General features: G+C 41.0%; 2 protein-coding genes across 3 annotated transcripts in view; both read right to left on the reverse strand.

Annotated features, from left to right (window-relative positions):
* Window positions 1–12,481, reverse strand: part of LOC104945754 (metabotropic glutamate receptor 8-like) — a 13,950-nt gene extending 1,469 nt beyond the window's left edge. Inside the window, exons 1-6 of the mRNA XM_010771472.1 lie at window positions 11,893–12,481; window positions 9,498–10,090; window positions 4,359–4,575; window positions 3,108–3,243; window positions 1,972–2,126; window positions 152–292 (exon numbers count right to left, since the gene is read on the reverse strand). Coding sequence (XP_010769774.1) covers window positions 152–292; window positions 1,972–2,126; window positions 3,108–3,243; window positions 4,359–4,575; window positions 9,498–10,034 — 1,186 coding nt within the window. The 5' untranslated portion in view covers window positions 10,035–10,090; window positions 11,893–12,481. The remainder of the gene's footprint in view (window positions 1–151; window positions 293–1,971; window positions 2,127–3,107; window positions 3,244–4,358; window positions 4,576–9,497; window positions 10,091–11,892) is intronic.
* A 567-nt stretch (window positions 12,482–13,048) lies between these two features.
* Window positions 13,049–15,723, reverse strand: part of comtb (catechol-O-methyltransferase b) — an 8,496-nt gene continuing 5,821 nt past the window's right edge. For both annotated transcript variants that reach the window (XM_010771434.1, XM_010771435.1), the window contains exons 3-6: window positions 15,178–15,295; window positions 14,055–14,248; window positions 13,412–13,543; window positions 13,049–13,329 (exon numbers count right to left, since the gene is read on the reverse strand). In XM_010771434.1, coding sequence (XP_010769736.1) covers window positions 13,150–13,329; window positions 13,412–13,543; window positions 14,055–14,248; window positions 15,178–15,295 — 624 coding nt within the window. In that variant the 3' untranslated portion in view covers window positions 13,049–13,149. The remainder of the gene's footprint in view (window positions 13,330–13,411; window positions 13,544–14,054; window positions 14,249–15,177; window positions 15,296–15,723) is intronic.

The following is a 15,723-nucleotide window of genomic DNA, read 5'->3' on the forward strand; positions in this document are numbered from 1 at the left end:
CTTTTGCTGATTATACTTCTGTTCTTTTGCTTATGTCATATTTTGAATGCAGGACTAGTATTTTGCAAATAACATATTTCTCAGTTACTTTTTACGTTTTTTTTCATCTCAGGTCATTTTCAACCTGTACTTGAAACTGCATCCTGCTTACCTGTACATTTCCTTCTACCAAGTTCATACTTTATGCCGGGGCGGGTCAGCTTGCACTTGAAGTCGTCCTCCCAGAACTCTGCAAACCAGATGTTTCTTCGGTTGTTTTCTAGCGATCTTGAAGTGAAGTACTGGTCGAACCCTGAAAGATTTCACAAAGCAGATTTAATATCATGTCAATTCAATCTTAGAACCTAAATCTATTCAGCCAGGCTTTCGGTAAAGAGTGGTACCAAGAAGTCAGTCAAGTCGCTTCAGCTGATTCAAAATGCTGCAGCTCGTGTACTAACCAGAGTTAGGAAAAGGGACCACATTACTCCTGTTCTGGCTGCCTTACACTGGCTCCCTATAGAACACAGGATAGAATTTAAAATTCTATCCTGTGTTCAACGCCAACAAAGCCCTTAATGGGCAGGCGCCATCTTACCTCAAAGAACTCATTATACCCTACTGTCCTACTAGGGCATTGCATTCCAAGAATGCAGGGTTGTTGGTTGTTCCTAGAGTCTCTAAAAGTACAATGGGAGCCAGAGCCTTTTCTTATCAAGCTCCACTTTTGTGGAATCAGCTTCCAGTTTGTGTTCGGGCGGCAGACACCCTATCCGTTTTTAAGAGTGTGCTTAAGACCTTCCTTTTTGATAAAGCTTATAGTTAGGGCTGATTAGATTCAGCCCCTAGTTTTGCTGATATAGGCTTAGTTTGTCGGGGGACATCTTACTTCTTCCTTCTCTCTGTCTATACCTGTGTACTCTCATGTTCCGATTAACCCAGCTTCCCCAAATTTCTTTCTTTTTGGTGTCTATATACGCCGGGATCCGGAGTCATGGATAATCCTGCGGTCCTGTGTCATGGATCGCGAGTCCTGGATCTTGAGTCATGGCTGTGGTCCTGGATCATAAGTCCTGGATGGATATACTCATGGATTCATCTTCTTATTATACACACATGTATTTCCAAACATTTGAACTACCTATGTTGCAAATGTATTATCTTTTCAATTTACACACGGCATCTATTGCACGTCTGTCCGTCCTGGGAGAGGGATCCCTCCTCTGTTGCTCTCCCTGAGGTTTCTCCCATGTTCCCCTTTAAACTGTGGGTTTTCTCTGGGAGTTTTTCCTTGTACGATGTGAGGGTCTAAGGACAGAGGGTGTCGTATTGTCATACTGATATTCTGTACAAACTGTGAAGTCCACTGAGACAAATGTAACATTTGTGATATTGGGCTATATAAATAAACATTGATTGATTGATTGATTGATTGATTGATTGATTGATTGATTGATTGATTGATTGATGGTTAAAACAATAGGTGTCATTATTGTACTTTCACTTACCTTTTGTATTTAAGTTGTGGTATCGTGTTATTGTTATTTTTTAAACTTGTTTGCTAGTCGTACTCATATAATAACTTTTGAATCAGTTTTACTAGGTTTTTATAATTGTTATTATCTCACATGCATTGGTCTCAAGTCGTTGAAATGTTTTTATCTTTTCTATAGTTTCTCAACTACAATTTGAACTACACTAACCTGTAAGAAATTGCTATTCAAATAAAGATTGATTGAAACCGCAGCGCTAAGATTAATATCAGTATACCGATCATCATAATGTGATGAAATCAGCGAAGCAAATCAAATCTTTTTGAACAGTGAAATATGGCTGTGACTGAATTTCCTTATTTTAAGCTACAGGGACCACAGACATATCCAACATCATTAATTTCCTTTATATGTAGCATTGGTATGAGACTCATCCATCAATGTCAAGTGACGCAGGCTATTTCTAATATTCCTGTTACATCCAGTTGGTTTTCCCTACCATCGATAGAGGCTCTCTTTGGCAGGATGGTCACAGCGCCCTCGGCCACATCCTCCTGGTCCTGGATCGGGGAACTTTTGGCTCCCCAACTGTCGGAGCCAACAAACAGGAAGTGGCCCGTCAGGTTGGCCGATTTGGCCGTCTGCAGCACCCGTCTGAAAGAGAATGAATAACACTTCATCATACATGTTTTTCTTTATGCTCTGTGTTTTACAACTAAACAGGTAGGAGAAGTACTCGGACCTTGTACTTAAGTAGAAGTACCAGAATGTAAAAATACTCTGTACCAAGTAAAAGTCCTGCGATCAAAATGCGAGTCTAGTAAAAGTACAACATTTTATACTATTATATTTACACATGTTTGTCTTTTTGCTCTGTGTTTAACAACCAGCTGTTGGAAAGCACATTTACTGAAGTACACATTTGAGGTACTTGTACTCTAACTGAATACTTTCATTGTACACTACTCTATACTCTACTACAGGGATCACCAACTACATTTGTCCAAGGGCCAAGATTATTCCTAGAGACACTTTCGGCGGCCAGCAATTTTTATATATAGCCCTGAATTTGGAAGTTGTTGACGGGCCGACGGGGTTGTTGACGGGCCGACGGGGTGTTGTGCTAGTGGAGCACGCTCATGTGCTGTCAAGTCGCCGGAGCTTCGTAGCGGAGGCTACTGCGGAGCGCATAAAGCAGACTCTTCAGGCTAACGAAGGATCACTTCTTCTTCAGGGCAGAGAAGGCTACGCAGTATGCAGGCTACTGTCCCGCAGCTGCTGCCTCTCTGTTGGACTCCGGTACTGCACATTACTCACGAGACGTTGTAACCACTCCGCCACTCGCGTGCTGGATGAGAATGTCTGGCGTGCCAGATTTGGCCCGCGGGCCGCCAGTTGATGGTCACTGCTCTACTACATTTCGGGAGCCAATTTTGCACTCTTTACTCCACTTCATTTATTTTACATATTGAATGACGAGTTACTTTATAAATTCAGATTTTAAACACAAAACATAAATTACGTACTTTAACTCCTATTCTCGATGCAGAACTTTTACTGGAAATGTTGTATTTTTACAGTGTGGTTTTATGACAAAAATTAAATAAATATGACGTGCAGCAGAGCTTGACTCACTTGATGTCGTCCTCGCTGGCGAAGATGATGACCCCGCGAGCGTTGGAGGTCTCCATCAGTCTCTTGATGATCTTCTCGAACTCCCCCGGTCTGGGCTCTCTGGGAATCTTTATGGACTGTGCAATACAGATCCCCCCTGTGGGAGAGAGATGGGAAATACGTTGGCATTGCTACACTTCTCTGTTTCCTCCATTTACTGCACAAGAAAATAATTACAGCCTAATACGCCTGGTTATTATCAGTAACCTTGAAAAATAGACCTACATTTAATATTACAAAAAGGATGATACAGCATCTGGAGATGAATTTTGTTATTCATGTTAACCTCTCCATCAGCCTTATTAGCAATTGTAAGCATGCTACCACAGTAAACTCAAAGTTAACTAGGTAAACCTCATATCAGAGGCGGTTTAGGGATAAAGCTTCTTGATTGAAAAGTAGTCGAATACTTTGTGTGCATGTTGGCCTGCTGCAGTAGCCTTTAGCTTAAAGACATAGCCTCAAAGGGCTGTTAGCATGATTGTAGACTCTTAGTATGAAAGCTTTTATATGAAGAGCATTTGACTTGAGTATTACAAATAGGAAACCGCCTAAACTATAAGGCCAATCGAAGAGTTAAGACCTCCTTTGAGGCCATGACCTTACTTTGTGTATCCTTCCCATGACTTATTCCAAAGTTGAATGGGTTTGTCATTGGTTTATATATGCTACACCATGCTGACAAACAACGATGTCTACTGGTAGTATATTATCAACATTGAGTTACAACATAAACCAATGTCTGTACCATATTGAATAAGGCATTTTACTCAGAAACAACAAATGTAAACCCCATGGTGGCACTAGGAGAAAGGTAAGGTGATCTCTAGAGTCATTTACATTTATCCTCTGGGGACCATGAATATCAGTAGAAGCAAAACGGAAGGTAATCCATCCATTCGTGTTTGAGATATTTGACTCTGAACCAGATTGGTGGACTGATCTCGGTCAACATGCTCACAAAGTGATGACCTGTCCAGCATTGTCAATTATTGATGTGCAGTATGTCCTTAAATGAGATGTGAAATCCGATCCCTCATTTGAGCTTTTAAACCCATATGAGGCGGTGACTTCTCTTTGCCCTGGTAGCTGTTGTGTATTAAAGGATTTTTGTTTCCTATTATAGTCTTTTAATGAGTGAGAACAGCGCGGCTTGATGAATCATTAATCCCTCATTGTCCCAGCAGTGGATTCAAGTTCATAGAGGCAGACCTGCTTCTCTGGATATTTGGAGGAAGGCGTCGACGCCGCTCTCTCCGTAGTTTCCCTCCGAGGCCAGCGTGGAGACGTAGTTCCAGCCCATGGCTTTCACTATGTCCAACATGGCCTGGGCCTGGTAGGAGTCCGGAGGCACCACACGGGAGAAGAACTCGTAGCGGCTTTTGTCGCTCAGCTCGGGGGCCGTGGAGGCGTAGCTGATCTGGGGAATCTGAGACACACGAGAGGGTCAGTGATGACGAAAGAGCTCGGTCAACGGGAAAGCATGAGCAGCACAATTAGGCCAATATGTGGAACCAAAGATAAAAAGGGATGACTAGAAGAAGCAGTGAACCGTATCAGGGGATGATGCACCACTTACCTTCACAGTGTCTAAATGCAGACTTTCTCTATTAGAACTAATGAGTTGCAGTGCATTAAAACCCCAAAATGTGACTTTCATAGAGAGCGCTTTGCTTGAAAAGCTTGTGTAAATCTCAGAACTGAAGCTTCCGATCTGGTGGATCATGTGCTGAGCTGAGCATTCAACGTCATAGTGAATACAGATGGTGGGACCCACAGCTGTAAAAGCATTTGTTCGGAGAAAAAAAGGATGAGAAGATTAATTTACTGGTGTGCTACTTCTTTAATGACACAGTTTATGTCGACAGTCTCCACCCCGACCCCGCTAATGCCGGTCCTCCCAGCGTGGCTTAACGTAGCGGGCACTCCGGATGGGGTGAGGAGAGAAAGGTAGACACAAGGGGTAGTGAAGGGAGAAGGAGAGAGGAGCGAGAGAACCATTTCACAGATTATCTGGAAGGATTATAGGGGTTTTAGTCAAATTACGTTAAGCACAGAGGGAGAGACAGAGATCAAGAGAGTAGGAAAAGGTTAGCATTTCTCAGCTGTAAGCCATACAATATATTTAATTCTGATGGCCACACGTGTTAACCCTGCCCAGTTGAATCTTACTGGTCATCCTCCACTTCGCTGACCATGACTTCATGAAGCTTTACAGAACAAAAAAAACATTCTGTCATCACGACTTCAACCTTTACAGTTCTTTAAGTGTCCGGAGGATATTTCCTTGCGCACACATTAGCCATGAACAAGAGGAAACGTAATCCCCTCCAAATTAATCCCGTAGAAGCATCTGCACCAATTCACTTTCTAAAATCAATGAGCCGTATCGGTTACACAGGGATGCATCTACAATGAAGTGCTGCTGAAATCTTCCTCACTATCAGAGAAGGATGGGAACCGTCCAAGATATTCCAGGATCCCAGCCAAGGAAATATGAAGGTGGTTTAGCACTTAATGGTTTGTATTTAACAGAAGCGAGTGCTGGTACTAGATAAAGATGTTATGACAGGTATGCATTTTTAATGTGTCAAAGGTTTAGGGAAATTGTTTTCAATCAATGGTTTTCTTTCTCAATTTGTAGCAGACGCTTTCAGAAAATGATTTTAACTGCACTGCTCCTGTACTGACTGATGATTCAGTCTAAGGCTCACATTTTTCACATCGCAATGTCAACTAAGTGCACTGCCAAGGACTGCGGTTTAGCATTGAAATCACTTTTTTTAATTGGTGCCCTTTGTGTTCAGTTCAATGCTCAAAAAAGAATTCTAGAAATTATTTCCTTTCATTTTTTATATAACAAGCAAATAGCTGTATTTTAGTACCTCTGAAAACATCAGTGTGAGAAATGAGTACACTAATATATATATATTTATATATCACAAGTAATGTCTTCATCCTGATCTTAAGAACATATTCAGATATGTTTCTCATTTGGTGAAAGCCTTAATATAAATTAAGTGTTGACATATCAGATCATATTTAATAAATGGCAACATAACAAATCATATTATGTTAGAATATGTTAATATATTTGATAATTGTTTGGTATATACAATTTCTAAAATGTCAAATAGTAATTTGGAAAAAGGATAAAATTGCTAATACCGAATTATTTGAATTGCTTTGGTTGAAAAGTGTTCAAATGTACATTAATGTTAAAGAAGAAAAAGCATACAAATCCTCAAAATTAAACTTCTGGAATAATCATCAAAATTAATAATCAACAATCTGCTTAGCAACTAAAGCATCCCAAATGGTAAAGTGAATTCACTATTGGATAAACAGAGAAACCCGTTATTTAACAAGCTTAACTGTTGATATAAAGTAAACATTATTTTATTGAATATCTGCTTCACATGCTACTGTATACAGTTTTGACTTTTTTCAAATACATGACATGTCACTTGTTAGACACTTCTATCCAAAGCGACTTACATACTCAATACTGTGGACAATCCCCACCGGAGCAATTTGGGGTGAAGCGTCTCAGGGACACAACGACATGCTGCCTCCCAAATACTCACCTTAAACAGCATGTGTGCTTGAGGCTGAAACATGCCCTGCTCTGGATGAGAGCAGATGTTTATTGTGCAGCTCTAATTGAGATTAAGTGTTTAAAAAAAAGATTGATATTTAAATAACTGTTATATTATCTTAATAGATTGTTTAGTACATAAAATGTCAAAAAGTTCAAATATTAGTGAAAATAATAGTGAAAAATGTTATTTCTACATTTTTTAATTGCTTATATTGAAATATATTAAAATGTACAGTGATGCAAAAGAAAGAAAAGCATCAAATCCACAAAATCAAACTGCTGGGATAATCATTAATTATAATAAATAATAAAAAAGAGTGAATTAACTGTTGGATCTACTGTATAGCCGGTTATTTAACAAGCTTAGCAGTTGATAAAAGTACACATTGTATTATTTTACATCTCCTACACATACTGTATAGTTTTTAATCAATAATAATAAACAGCATGTGTAGTAGAGGATGAAGCATGCTCAAACTCTGGCAGTGAGCAGATGTTCAACGTAAAGTGAGCATCAGAAGAATCTGCAGAGCGGAGAGCAGCACATATGGACAGTAGCAGGAAACATACCATTTAGATAAATCTGCGCCCCTGTCCAGGCTACAAGTTGCTGTTATCCGAGAACCAAAGCCATGGCGCTGCCCTGATGCTCTATTTTCAGCCCGGGGTCCTGAGCTGCTGAGAGGGGCTTAGTGGAGGGTGGGATCTATAATTCTGTAGTTAACATCTGCCCTGTATGCAATCATCTCTCAAACCAACACTCTGAAGAAACACCGCAACCAGATACCTGATTGCACTTTCTTTCTTTCTTTCACGTTAACCACATTTGGCCAATTTAAACCCCAACACTAGTTTCTTTTTTCTAGACTTTTGATGTCAACGACAGCACGTCATAAAGTGGGACTTACAGAGATTCAATGTCCCATGATCGCTATAAGCACTGTAATCAATTATCGAAGGTCAATCATCTGTACATGGAGAAAAAAAACTACAATGAACACGCGGATTATCCTGTGGCCACACATGACGAAGGATTTAAAATCCCCTGAAGTGTATAGCGACTCATTCCAATGATTCCTCACTTTACATTGTCTCCCGTGAAGTATGTATTGTATCAGTGAGGGGAATATGTGCAGTATAACCAATCAGAATATCCAAAGAAAATGGTGAGCAGATGATGTTATTAAATGTGAGTCGAACTCGTAATTAGGTTCGTAAAGTCCAAAAGCGAATCCCAATTAAAACTCACCGTGTTCATGCTGCAAAATGAAAATCACATTTAATGATGCCCCCATTCATCATCCAAGTGGATAAAATGATGAAATGAATGAGACTGTGCTCCTGTACATCTTAACTAGATCAGCGATGGGCTAATTGAACAGCACAAGCATGAAGTATTTAGTTCATTAAATAGGATCATCAGCTAGTTGAGAGCCAAAAGCAAAATGTGTGTGTTTGTGAGTTCAGTCTCACGAGAAGGACTCTTTCTGTGAATGATATTAGTGAGATGTTCAAAACTAAATGAACTAAATACAAGCGATGTATTTCTGATAGTTGCTCACTTTTTTGGCACACTCTTTCCTAGTTTAACTCCCAATTGTTTGGCTTGTGACGCATTGAAATCTATTTAGGCCAAGTGTCCTCGTCTGACTCATTGCTTTTCTTTTGAAAACTCAATTTCTTATTTTCTGTCTCTTTTCGTACGAATGCCCAACCACAAAGATTGAGCGTCCTGAGAATGTTGAGGCCCTCGGGTTGGGAACCAGTACTTTAACTCATATCCTTTTATTTTCTCCCTATGAATAGATTAAAAAGAGACGACAATGAGGGATAAAGGCTTTCAGCTGGATTCACCCTTTGAGCTTACATACAGAAAAAAGGCCACCACGTTGAATATTATCTGCCCAATAAATGCCCCCCGTTGGTTATCACGACCATTCTGAAGCTGAACCAGAGCAAACTGCACCGACCTGCACCAACAAGTCATAAATACGTGGTTAATATTGTGATTTAAAAGGCAGTGGTGACAGGTAACTAAGTATATTTAAGTATAGTTATTTTTTTGACATTTTGGTCCACATTGACCAACTACATTACTAAAAATCTCTTACATGTATGAAAACTGGACAAAGTTCTAACTATGATAAAATAATACTTTGAAAATATCCAATATACTTTTGGTTCTTGAAGCAAATTTAGCTGATCATTCTTGCATACTTTATATTTGTATTGAAATGGCTCATTGTGCAGAATGAGTACTTTTACTTTTTGTACTTTAAGTAAACTTTGATGCTGATAAATGTGTACAATACTACTTAATCATAAAAACAAATTAGTTTTCATTTGTAAGTTAAAATTGTACTTGTAATAGAGTATTTTAAAACCATAGTATTTGTACTTTTACTTAAGTAAAGGATCTGAGTACTTCTTCCAACACTGGGTTAAGAAAGCATCCTGGTCCTAATTATTATGTTAATTGATTTAACATAGGGGTTAGGGCTCCCCAAAACCCTAACCCTGACTTCCTCCTTTGCACCCATGAGAATAACTGTGACCACTAAAGGTTGAAGCTTAACTTCTTGTAATCATAACAGTGATCAAGCATTCTGAGCGTACTAGTGACTGTAGCAGCCGCTTCTTACGCATCACTATGGGGCTGATAACACCCATTCAATCAGCTGATACCATTCAAAGGGGATGAAAGAACAGCTGTCTGCTTTTTAATAGAGAAGGGGAGAAAGAAAACTCACCGCAAACAGTCTGAGCACGTTGGCCACCATGATGGACACGGAACTGCCCGACGCCCCGATCACCCCGGCCACCCTCTCCGGTTTGGGGATGATGGGCGGCTCTCCGTTGGAACATCGCACGTCTGAGTTGTCCTTCTGGATGAGGGCCTGGACGAAGGTGAGCGACTGCTCCAGGGCGTAGGTGTCTCTGGAGCAGGTGTCCAGGATCCGGGCCCCCAGAGTGATGTTAGGCAGGAGGTCCGGGTCGCTGTTGATCTGGTCCAAGGCGTACAGCATGGCCTCCAATCTGTGGATCCCCTTCTCTCTCTTGATCTCCCCGCAGGGCACACCGGCAGGGCCCCGAGAGTGCATGGGGAACAGCCCGCCCAATTTGATGTCGCCCTCGATTTTGATGGACCCGGGCTGGTTGCCCTGCTGGGCCCACGAACCCGGGCTGAACCCCACCAGCAGCACCCAGATCAGCTGAAGGCATGTTCGGTACCTGGAAGGTGAGGTGAGCCAGCAGAGCCAATGGGACGAGCGGGCCTCTGATGTCATGATGATGACCGACAGATGGACTGACAGCACCGGGCCACTCCCTCTACCTTTGACACCTGAGGGCAGAAAGACTGATTAGCCTCTCATCAGAATATCAGCTAGTGTTTATTTATTTTTAAACAAGAAATCTACAAATGGTCAAACGACTATTGCAAACGACATTACTAGATACATTCACATTTGTATTTCGTGCCTCTTCCGTGACATGTCTCCATGCTTTAATGTTCAGAAAGGTCTTTATTTTTCTCATACTGCCTATGCTGCAGCACCTCTTTTCACCCTCTGTCTGAAACCAGAGCCCAGTCTGCTCCGATTGGTTATCTGAGCGGCTCTGTTGTGATTGGTCAACCGCTTAGAGATGTCCCCGCCCCTTAGCCTATCCAGACAATGGGTGTTTCTCAATGTCGAGGAAGGCTGCTCCAGAGCCACTATTTCAAGCATACTATACGAGTGCCGCCGAAGGACTGTTCCAATGTCCAGCATACTTGGAATTCTACCGAGGCCGGCGTACTTCGTAGCGGGAAATTTCGAGGCTGCACATGTGTAGACTCCGCGGTCTTAACATTTCCCACAATGCTTTGCGCACGGACCAATTTCCAAATCGCGCTCCAATTAAGGCGGGGCCTCGCATATGACGCACACCTGCACACCCGTTACCCTGTTCCACCATTCTTCGTTTTCAGAGGCTAGGAAGGATTCTTGCCTCGCTTCTGAAGCAAGTGACTCGGAAGACATGTCCTACCAAGGAAGAGTCCTCGACATTGAGAAACACCCAATGTGTGGCCAAAAGAAGCGTGAGTGTTACGTAGAAGTACACAATGGAGTCCAACAGAGGTGTTTCAGGCAGGGGGGAGAGTGTGTGGGAGAGAAGCTGGGATTTTAGCCTTTGCAGACCATTTACATGCACTAACTCAATCAAATTACTTTTGTTTGGGTCCAATTATTGAAGGGTTAGGGTCAATGTGACGTATTTTCTTTTATATGTTATCTCGCTTTTTTGTTGAGGCAAAAAAAAGATTGTTACTGAAGACATTTCAATAAATCCAGGGTATAAAACAAAAATGAGAGGAAATGTGATAGTTTAATGCTTTATACATGAGACCCATTATCTTTTTATTTTTTCACGACTGGTTTGAAACTGAGTTTTAATAGTGTTTTCAGTTCTTTTGGCTTTTTGAAGATTGCATGTAAATGTTAAAATGGTCAATATCAGGAAACACAGAGTATAAATGCAGAAAACCTTCTAAAAGATTTGTAAAAAAAGAAGAAAAGACAGGATTTAAGCTCCACATGTATTCATCCTTAAAGAAGGCTGCAGCTGAGGAGAAGACGTGAGACAGCATGCAGGATGGCACTGAGTGAATATGGGATGCTTTTATCACAGAGAGCTGAGAGCCCATGATGGAAAACACTATAAATTTTGCAAAACAGAAAAACCTCAACTGAGCCATCGCAGCATTTCATGCTCCAGAGGCTGGGGCAGGTTCATTTTATCTGCATGAGGACCATTTAAAAAACCTACAAAACAGAAATCCCAGACTGTGAAATGAAAATATTAAGAGTGACATTTTATGAAATATTTCCACGAAGAATAACAAATAATTATTTTTTTATTTTAGTATTAAATCCAAATATGAATGAATGAATAATGTGCATGCTTGCAATGCATACTTTTTCTTCAACATTGTTCTATTTTAACACTTAAAATCTTAATTGGATTGATGGAAATTTGCTGAAAAGGTTTTTCTAAATAAGAGCAAAAATCTGTTTAAACGCCTGCAGACAATACGTTCACATCCAACCTGCAAGTACAGACATTTCCTGAAAATACATTTAAGCATATAAAAGTACTTCTTACCTGCCCATTCTTCATCGACCGCTCTTGATTGTATCCATCACATGGGTTTTCCCAACAGGCCTCCCATCCATGGTCCTAAATGTGATTATATATATAAATATCTAGAGGCAAGGCTCTCCTCTCACCGCCAAAAGTAAATCCTTTATCATCTCAGACAGCTGCGTGCACTCAGAACAGAACAAAAACAATGGTTAAAGAAGAAGAACGGAAATGAAATCTCTTCAGGGTGAAGTGTCACGAGAAAAGTGGAGGAAAAAGCAAAACATTACAGCAGTGAGATTCTAGAAATCACCACCAAATCCCTTAAAAGCTCCCTCTCTCTCTGTCTGTCTTTTTCCTCTGTGTGCATCTCTGTCCAGGCACTCCCCCCTCTCCCTCTCTCGCTCCCCCTCTCTGCTGAACTCTCTCCTTGCTCGATCTCTCGGTGCACTAATGGCCACAGATTGGGATTATCATGTAGGCGTCTGTGAAGAAAGCACTAGGTGGATGACTAGCCCGCTCCTTCTTTTTTTTTTCATGCAGCTGAACCAAATGCACGAGCCCCCACCCCCCCTCACTTTGAGAGATTAGATGAGCAGCTATTTGATTCACGTGTACACACACACTCAGTCCACACACACTCTCTCCCCACACACACACACACACACACTCACAGGCCACACACACTCTCTCCCCACACACACACACACACACACTCACAGTTCACACACACAAATAAACACACACACAAACAAACACACACACACACACACACACACACACACACACACACACACACACACACACACACACACACACACACACACACACACACACACACACACACACACACACACACACACACACACACACACACACACACACACACACACACACACACACACACACACCTGTCAACAGTGGCACAGTGGTGGAGCATATCAGAGCGGTAAATAGGTCTGTGCCCCACAGAATGCATTCGGATTAGATTTATTATTGATTTTATTTGGGACCCTGGGAAAAGAAGCCCCCCCCCCAGCTCTGTATCAGTTTGCAGCCGTCAAGTAGATGCTTGAACGTAGCATCACTACTGCCGCCTGCTGTACTAATGTAGACAGAGTGCATTAAATATGAAATGTATCATGTGGTGATAAGAAAATAAAGCACGCAACACAAATTCCTTCACATGTTATGTTTAATTTCACGACGTCTAGAAGAACAGACTGAGGGAAACCAAGAGGTTCACAAGCACCTGTGGAAAAGCTTTTGGGTTAAACTCTACCCTAAGAAGACAGACTTCTCCAGGCCATCCTCCACTTTGGTGTACTCCAGGTGAGATTTGAAGTATTGGCTCTCGTAGCGCGGGCTGCTCCGCACAAACTCCAGATACTCAGGCGCTCCGGGGCAGATGACGTTGTCCGCCAGCAGGACGCTGCCCTTCCTAAGGAGGCCACACTCCTGATGGAAAAAAAAGCATCATTTATGGCATCATGGCGGAAAAAATAAAATAGTTTTCTCAGTTAAAAAAAACAGCACTTGCCTCCATCAGTTTTGTGTCTGGGAGGTAACGATCTTTCCAGTGATCCAGGAACACCAAATCAAACGTTTCCACCCCAAACTGCTCCTTCATTTTGGGGATTAAGTCTCCAGAGGCTCCTTCGACTAACTGGATCTAGAAACAAGAAACCAGTGGTGGAAGACGTGCACAGACACATTTCTTAATATGTCAAAGTAAACAACTTTAAAGGGCCTGCTAGGCTTATTTTCAGGTTTCATATTTGTATTTTGTGCCTTTACATGTTTATATGCTTTAATGTTTAAAGAGTGCATTTTTCTCATACTGCCTGTCCGTGCACCCCAGAGCGTCCGCAGTATGCCCCATGTAAAAGTAATAATACCACCATGTAGAAACACTCAGTTCTACGTAAAAGTTTGTATTTCATTTGTTACTTTAGTCAAATGATGAGCATCAGAATCTCTTTATTGTCATCATGCTTAGAGATTTTGTTAGGTTTCATTTCTTTTGATATTGCCAGATCCTACTTCATTAGACAATTTATTTTTGTATATAATGAGAGGCTGAAAAGTAACTATTACCTTATCTTGTCAAATAAATACATTGCGTAACAGCACACTGGACTGTACACATTAACGACTGCTTCTGACACGTTGTGCGACTCTACCTTGTCCTCCAGTCCCGCCCAGGCGAAGACTTGTCGAGCGATCACAGCGAATTCGGGGTTAAATTCAAGAGTGATGAGTTTGGCGTGGGGGGGCAGCAGGCTGGCGATGCGCACCGTGGAGTATCCGCAGTACGTTCCCAGCTCCAACACTGTGGCCGGGTTCACCTCAGACACAACTGAGTCCAGGATGCAGCCTGTGGCAATACAGAGACACAAAGAAGATTTGATTAAACACATCTGATTCATGTAAGGTCATTTCAAACAAACGGCCTAAATCGTGCACGTCCGCCGAAACACTTCCTATTTTTAAATCCCGACTAAAAATGCACCTATTTGCCGCTGCTTTTAATTGAGCTGCCCATACTCACACTACAGTATGCCTTTTTAGTCAGGTATACTGTACCTACCTGTTTATTTATTTTATTAATTTCATTACCTTTGCTTTTTATGCCTGTTTTTAAATGCCTTTTTAATAATATATTTATGCTGTATTTGTTCTTAAATGTCTTTTGCTTTTAATCTGTAAAGCACTTTGAATCGCCACGTGCTGAAAAGTGCTATTTAAATCAAATTGCCTTGCCTTGCCTAAAAGATGATGATGAGGAGCAGAGGTGGACGAAGTACTCAGATCTTTTGTAACAGTAGAAATACCAGAGTGTAGGAATACTCTGTTACAAGTAGAAGTCCTGCAATCAAAATGTTACTCAAGTAAAAGTATAAAAGCATTGGCATCAAAATATACTTGAAGTAACCGAAAGTCCTCATTATGCAGATTGCTCTATTTCAGAATTGTATGTATCAATAAAGTGTTATCACAGCTGGTAAAGGTGCAGCTAGTTGACTTTGTATACGTGCAGGGTAGCTTGTGAATTCACTCCAGGTGGAACTAAAGTCTGATTTAAGTGTTGATTATATTTCAAATCATTAATCCAAATCTGCAAAGTAACTAAAGATATTCAAATGTAGTGAAGTAAAAGCACACTATTTTCCCTTAGAGTAGAAGTACAAAGCAGCACAAAATTGAAATATTCAAGTAAAGTACAAGTACCTCAACATTGTACTTAAGTAAAGTACTTGAGTGAATCCACTTAGTGACTTTAGACCAATGATGAGGAGACTGTACCTTTCTCATCCCCCACATTCATGGCCCACTCCTGGTTCCTGCAGTACTGATCGATGGCTCTCACCACGCTGCGAGGGTCCCCTCTGGTGGCGTTCCTCTGTACTGCACCCAGGATCCTCTGAACAAAAAAGACCATACTTTAAAAAATGTCTTTAAAGTCAGCAACAACACAACATTGAATATTCATGCACACATATTTTCTCAGATGAAAATAAAGCAGGGATTACATATAACTTTATTATGTTGATTTATTTCAACTACATACTTAACTGTAAGTACAATGTTGATTGTACTATATCAGGGTATATGCAGGAATCCTGAAGTCAAATTTAATACCTTTTAAGACCTTTTTTAAGACCCTTTCCATACATTTTAAGACCTCATCTGCACTTTGAGTTCTAACCGGTTACATTGACGACACACTTTACCTCACATTTACAATTGATTGTCCTTCCTCCTTATCTTCCAACCATTTGGACGCAGACTTGCATTTCCCCATAACGATGTTGTTTAACAACCGGCGACACTACACACCTACGCAATGAT

This window comes from Notothenia coriiceps, unplaced genomic scaffold (genome assembly GCF_000735185.1).
Source record: "Notothenia coriiceps isolate Sejong01 unplaced genomic scaffold, NC01 NC01_scaffold00009998, whole genome shotgun sequence".
In the NCBI taxonomy this organism is placed as follows: Eukaryota; Metazoa; Chordata; class Actinopteri; order Perciformes; family Nototheniidae; genus Notothenia; species Notothenia coriiceps.